Source organism: Penaeus japonicus, unplaced genomic scaffold, assembly GCF_977035675.1.
Source record: "Penaeus japonicus unplaced genomic scaffold, GWHDUDI00000001_assembly GWHDUDI00000023, whole genome shotgun sequence".
Taxonomy (NCBI): Eukaryota; Metazoa; Arthropoda; class Malacostraca; order Decapoda; family Penaeidae; genus Penaeus; species Penaeus japonicus.
In genome coordinates this window covers 34,228,567-34,235,924 of record NW_028234425.1, presented here as the reverse complement: position 1 = coordinate 34,235,924, position 7,358 = coordinate 34,228,567, and the positions used below count along the sequence as shown (strand labels likewise).

The 7,358-nt window shown below is 38.5% G+C and overlaps 1 protein-coding gene across 2 annotated transcripts in view; it reads left to right on the top strand.

Annotated features, from left to right (window-relative positions):
• Nucleotides 1-225: 225 nt before the first annotated feature.
• LOC122256942 (open rectifier potassium channel protein 1) overlaps nucleotides 226-7,358 on the top strand; it is a 49,069-nt gene continuing 41,936 nt past the window's right edge. Inside the window, exon 1 of one of the 2 annotated variants that reach the window (XM_043021930.2) lies at nucleotides 226-793. In XM_043021930.2, the coding sequence (XP_042877864.1) occupies nucleotides 664-793 (130 nt within the window). In that variant the 5' untranslated portion in view covers nucleotides 226-663. The remainder of the gene's footprint in view (nucleotides 794-7,358) is intronic. The other variant, XM_043021933.2, reaches the window with a different exon arrangement.

Below are 7,358 nucleotides of genomic sequence, written 5' to 3'. Positions count from 1 at the left end.
ATGATTTGTAAGTTGATTTGTCGTATTTTTCTAAAGGTTTTCGTTCTATATCGGCAAGTTAAAAATATGACTATAAGGGTGAAAATACGATTGACCTTATATGCGGCATTTTTTTTACTCTTTGGGGAATGCAAGTGCATTGACACAGCTAATGTTTTATATCTGATTGGAATACAAGTATGCAACCCTACTAACCAGATTCATTCATTAAGCTAAGATAATTACAGTACTTAAGTAATGCTTGTGGCGTTCATAAATCTAGCGAGGTAGCTAAGAGGCAACGCAATTGAACACTCGCTCGCCGAATCCCGGACTCAGCATGTGCGTGGAAGCTAGTTGTCTGGTGTGCTAAGGTTGTGGCATACATACGGTCGCGTTTCTCCACCAGTCATGCGAACGAACACTGCACTTGACTTAAAAAGGATAAAAGATTCTTAGCACGACATTTATCTTGGACTGGTTCCCAACGTAGAGAGAGAGACGGAAACAAAAATCGTATGTGTGTCTACGAGTGAAAGAAATTTATCACACTTTCGTTGACGAGGAGAGAGAGAGAGAGAGAAAAAAAAAAGACACCTGGAATAAAAAGAGGAACTGGTAGGCGTCCGAACGGGGTACTCTTCGCTGACTTCTTTAGACTTCGGCTTCTCTCTTTCTTAAAAGATGGAACACCGTCAGTCTCTCATCTTGTGTCTCGTGTACGCTCTCTTCCTCGTGTTCGGCGGCGTCTTGTTCATGTACCTGGAGTACGAAGAACACGTCACGGAGCCCTATGAATGGACAAAACTAAAAGGTAAGTGAGGAGCGCTCGAAGAACGGTGTGAGATCGGAGACAGTGTGGGCGGTCGGGCAAGGGTTCAGTGGGAAAGGTTAGCTGGACCGCACCTCGGCGTTTTCCTGCGAAGTGGATTGCACTGCCATTGCGGGTACTGCTATTGTGTGAGTGTGTGTGTGTTTATATATGTATATATATAAGTATATATATATATATATATATATTTATATATTCATGTATGTTATGTGTGTGTGTCTGTGTTAGTGTTTATAGCTGAATATCAAAAAGAGCGTCAGATATTCCTTACGATAAGTGTTAATAAAGAGGGGGATATGAAATATGCTGATTAAATCTAAGAGGTGATTTACCTAGATGCCGATTAAATGCTGCCTACCGTTGCAAATGAATAAACCCCAGATTTCCTCAATGAGAAAAGCTTAATGATGTGTTCCAACTAACATTAAAGCAGCATTCGACGATGAGTCACATGCAGTCCTTCTAAACGTTTAGCGCGGACCAATCATCATGCGATTGGAAACTGGTGTGTTGGGCGGGTGGTTTCCTCAAGGCTACGGGCGCGATTCAAAGAGGAGGAGAGAAGGAAGATGTAAGGATTAAGGACTAAGATATAATGTAGAGAGGAGGGGAAGACGAGGGAGGAAGAGCATGGGAAGGAAATTAAGATAAAAAAAGAGAAGAGTGAAGTCGAGAATTTATTTAATTAAAAGAGGGAAAGAGAGAAAGAAACTTTTTTTTTTTAAGAAATCAAAGGAGAGATAGAGATAGAGAAACGGAAGGGGGGACGTAGATAAAAGAAAACGAGGGTCTAGTGGTCAGAGGAAAGAAAACGAACAAAAAAATATCAGAAAAAAAATCCAATGAGTTGTAAGCACAAGTGTCTTCCATGTGTGTCAGCAATAGCATGTGTGCAATGAGAGTAGGTTGCTGCCTGAGTTTTTTTTTCTTTTTTTCTTTTCCTCTTCTCTATCTCTCTCTCTCTCTCTCTCTCTCTCTCTCTCTCTCTCTCTCTCTCTCTCTCTCTCTCTCTCTCTCTCTCTCTCTCTCTCTCTCTCTCTCTCTCTCTCTCTCTCTCTCTCTCTCTCTCTCTCTCTCTCTCTCTCTCTCTCTCTCTCTCTCTCTCTCTCTCTCTCTCTCTCTCCTGCTTTCTCTCTCTCTCTCTCTCTCTCTCTCTCTCTCTCTCTCTCTCTCTTTCCTCGTCTTTTTTGCTTTTGTTTTTCATCATTTTTGTTTTTCATCATTTGTGTTATTTCTCTGACCAATGGTGTTTTTATTTTGGTTCTTATTGCCTTGGTGACGGCTTATGATAATCATGATAAGAACTATGAAAAATAATACATTATCATTAAAACTTTTAATGTTAATGATGCCTTTGCTATCATTATTGTTGTAAATTCCAATTTGTTCATCTATTTTACTCTTTTTTCTTATTTTTTTTGCCCTTGTTTTTGTTTTTGTTGTTAGTTTCTATTCTAATAGTGATTGTTGGCATTATTATTGTTACTGTCATTGCCTATCGTCATCTTCATTATCATTATTACGGCTGATATCATTTTACCAATGTCGTAATTATCATCGTCATCATCATCATCATCATATTGATTCTATTGGTATTAGTTTCGCTTATTCTTAACATCATTATGATATTGTTAAGGTTCTCTAATGTATTATTTGTGTTGTTATTTATGTTGGTACAATTGTAAATCTAAATTTATTACTTCCATCATTACTTTGATTAGTATTATTGTTATCATCATAAAAGATATGTTTATTATCACTATCATTATCATATTCATGATCATTCTTCCACTATTATCAACGCTAATGTTGCAAGTACTAACTTAGATCCCCATCGTCTGTACTCGCAATAAGGCATAAATATCCACATAAACAACAAGAAACAAAGAAGGTACGAATCGATTTCGGGAGAAAGTGAACAAGAACAGAATATATAATCGCAAGAACCCATGTGACACGTTGACACTAGTTCGAGGCCAGCCGTCCTGTCAATGTGACATACCTTGATGTGAGTTATGACAGTTTCCTTCCTCTCCTTGAAGCTGTTATGTCTCAGGGTTAGATAACTCACCGGTGTATGAGGAGGAGGCTGTATAAGAATGGTGATAATTTCCATTACCTTGAGAAAATAATGGTGGAGATTCTATTACACTCGCACAGTGAAGCTTGTTAGTTATAGTCGTGTCTTTGTTCGCTCTGCTCTTTTGTTTTGTTTTGTAAAAAGTTAATGGAGATATAGGTGGATAAGATAATCTTATTTTTCGAGACTGTAAGATCTAATCAAGGGTATTTCGGAATGACTCTCCTTTTTCGGGTTTAGATAACAAATGCATACAGAGTTTTTCAAGAGGTGATAGGTTAAGAAAACTAACTAAAATGATACTGACTACATTAGGATGGACCTCCCATGGTTCTTTTCATTATGAATCTCAAAGAGGATTAAGAAGGGCTGGGCGCGTCAGATAGGATAAAGTGGTTGATATTTCCTTGAACTCTTACCCTCAGAACAGTTAGCTCCGCAGTTTTATGCTTCTCCGTTGCAAAAATACCGGTCGTGATAGGTGTATGGACTTCAAGGTCATGGTAATGTTAATGGAATGTTATGTAATGTTGATGAAAGATCAGGTTGATATGCAATTAAAAGTTTGAAATTAGTTTTCTCTCTTCTTAGCTCTTCCATTTTCCTTTTCCTCTTTCTCTCTCTCTCTTTCTCTATCTCTTTCTCTCTCTCTCTCTCTTTCTTCCTCTCTCTCTCTCTCTCTCTCTCTCTCTCTCTCTCTCTCTCTCTCTCTCTCTCTCTCTCTCTCTCTCTCTCTCTCTCTCTCTCTCTCTCTCTCTCTCTCTCTCTCTCTCTCTCTCTCTCTCTCTCTTTCACTCTCTTTCTAAGGTTATCATAATCTCTTCATATCATTGTGAATTGCAGATATTATGGATATTTGTTCATATGTTGTTTTAAAAGCATGAAAACTTTATTGTCATCATTATTATCATTATCTTTGTTACTGTTATCATTGTTGTTGTTGTTTTGATAGTAACTATAATTATGATACTTGATATTATGTAATTATTATTAGTATTATGATTGTTATTATCGTTATTATTGTTGTTGTTATTACTTTTATCATCATTATTATCATTACTTGTTATCATTATTATGATAATCACTCTTGATACTGTCATTAGAAATAACATTATCATTGTTATTAATGTTGTCATCATTGTCACTACAATTGTTATTTTCATTATCAATTTTATGATTATTGGTATGATGATTTATGATGATATTGTTGATTTTAAGACTGATATCATTATGAACATAATTATCATTACTTTTGTTGCTGTCGATGTTATCATTATTGTTATCATTCTTATTATTATTGCCATTATTATTATCAATATTATTGTTATCATCATCATCAGCAGCAGCATTATCAGTATTATCCTTACTATTATTATCAACGTCACTATTACTACTAATACTGCTGATACTTTTACTGCAACAACAAACAAGTGACAGTAACAATAACAACAACAACAGCAACTACTACTACTACTATTACTACAACTGCTGCTGCTACTACTACAACTTTTACTAATACTATTACTACTATTACTAATACTACTATGCTACTATTACTACTATTACTAATACTTAGTGATACTACTATCACTACTGCTACTATTACTAATACAACAACAACAACTACTACTACTACTATTATTATTACTATTACTACTACTACTCGCATATAATTCATGGAATTTAATAAATTCTCTAAACTAATGCTTCTCGAAAGCTAGATTCAATCTTATCTTTCGCCTTGTAATTCAAAAAGAAAATGATAAAGCTATATCTTACTATCACTGAGAGAGAGGGGGGGGTTGGAAGGCGAGAGGAAGGTGGAGGAGAGAGAGATAGTTAGAGAAAAGGGTGATGGGGCGGTGAAAGGTGAGAGGGAGATGGAAGAGAGAGAGTGTGGGGTGAAAGGTGAGATGGTGGTGGAAGAGAGAGAGAGAGAGAAAGAAAGAGAGAGAGAGAGAGAGAGAGAGAGAAAATGGCTACCTTACAGACTAAAATGTCTTCTTGTCATTAATATATTCATAAGCATATATTAAATAGCTTTAACCGTCTTTTTTTCTTTATTTATTTATTTTCGTGTTTTATATATTCAAGTAAAAAAGTGTCTTAGATTAGGTTGTATTTTCCCTTATCCTCTTTAAACACTGATTACTGCATTACCTTGCGATACAGTTAAACCTTGCAACATAGATTCATGAAATATGCAATACTAGTGACATATTTCAAGAGAGAACAGTGAAAGATCGTGTATGAGTGATTTTCGAGATGTCTGGACACAGGATAATTCATCGTTGAACTTGACTTGCATTTTGATCGAATTTCGCAGTGACTTTCGTAATAGTAAACGTCATTCCTCAGGCTTGTGCAGCATAGATTCAGAATAGGCGTTGACATACGAAATCAGTTCTGGAGTGAGTGAGTGATGTATGATATGGTAAACAAGACTGACTTTTCGTTTTCAAAGAATTTTGGAAAGGGAAGAAAGGGGTAAGGAGAGAGAGGAATGGGGACAGGGGTGAGGGTAAGGAGAGAGAAATGGGGACAGGGGTGAGGGTAAGGAGAGTGAGAAATGGGGACAGGGGTGAGGGTAAGGAGAGAGAGAGATGAGGACAGGGGTGAGGGTAAGGAGAGAGAAATGGGGACAGGGGTGAGGGTAAGGAGAGTGAGAAATGGGGACAGGGGTGAGGGTAAGGAGAGAGAGAGATGAGGACAGGGGTGAGGGTAAGGAGAGAGAGGAATGGGGACAGGGGTGAGGGTAAGGAGAGAGAGGAATGGGGACAGGGGTGAGGGTAAGGAGAGTGAGAAATGGGGACAGGGGTGAGGGTAAGGAGAGAGAGAAATGGGGACAGGGGTGAGGGTAAGGAGAGAGAGAAATGGGGACAGGGGTGAGGGTAAGGAGAGTGAGAAATGGGGACAGGGGTGAGGTTAGGAGAGAGAGGAATGGGGACAGGGGTGAGGGTAAGGAGAGAGAGGAATGGGGACAGGGGTGAGGTAAATGGGGACAGGGGTGAGGGTAAGGAGAGAGGAATGGGGACAGGGGTTAGGGTAAGGAGAGAGAGGAATGGGGACAGGGGTGAGGGTAAGGAGAGAAAGAAATGGGGACAGGGGTGAGTGTAAGAAGAGAGAGGAATGGGGACAGGGGTGAGGGTAAGGAGAGAGAGAAATGGGGACAGGAGTGAGGGTAATGAGAAAGATAAATGGGGACAGGGGTGAGGGTAAGGAGAGAGGAAAATTTGGACAGGGAGGAAGAGAGAGAACAAACATCGGAGAACAAAACATGATAAACTAACTAGCAGGTTAGTAATGCTCTCATACGTATAGAATGTTATGTCGCAATTCACATCACATTTTTTTTTATCTTTGATGAAATGATTATGTATTCTGCAAATCCAGGAATGTACGTCAGAGGCTATACACATTAACAATTACTTGAGGAGACTACCGAGGTCCTTTGCTATCAGCCAAGTGGTGGGAAACCCGCATGTGTTTTTCTTTCATTCTTTCTTTCTTTTTCTTGGTCTTTGTATCTCAGGCATTCTTATTTGTTCTTAGACTGCTACTCCTACTGTCCGACTACCATTGTGTCCTTTTTGAGCGAGATTTATAGCGTGGATTATATAGCCATGTCAATAGATGTGTGTCTGTTGTGAGAGTCTGTTTGTCGGGAGATGTACAAAGGTACTAACAACTCCCTTGACTTTTATTTGCTATCGGCTCCTTTTGTGGCTACTTGCTACTCTTGATCGTCCAAATGACTCAAAGCGCCACTTGAACAAAGCTTACCTCCCACCCATCCCCCCCTCCACCCCTCCGTCCCTCCCCCTTCCCCCCATCCCCTATATGCCCTTCCTTTTCAACAACTTCCTCTCGAAGTGCTCTTGTCCCTCTTTTGTAACTTTGCGATTATCGGCGTTTCATTGACCTATATCTTTTTTTATATTTACAAATATATACCTTATTTCCTTTCAATCTTTTTTTTCTTCTTCTTTTCCCCCACTTTATAGTTTCGGAGAAATCAGTATTCTTCTCGGAGTTATTTTGTCTCTCATTATTGTCTCAAAGTAGCTGTCAACAATGATCTATTTGCAACTGTTTTGTGTCAATGTGCATCCCAGACCTACTGTGTATCTCCTGTTCTTTATGATCTACGGTGTATCGACAGTAGCTGCTGGCAGGACGATAGGAAATGCCAATACATGACCTGATTTTTGTGTGTGTGTGGGGGGGGGGATTGTGTGCGTGCGTGAATGTATATGGAAATGTGTGTGTGTGTGTGTGTTTATGTATATGTGTTTATACTTATAGGATATATTCATTTATATTTGATGAATATAAACACGAACGACTCGCATATTTAGGACAAACGTAATTATTCAACAAATCAAAATTAAGAACACAAATATCGACAAATGAACAAATAAAACAGAGATAGATAAAAATAAGATTAGACCAATAAAATAAGAATAT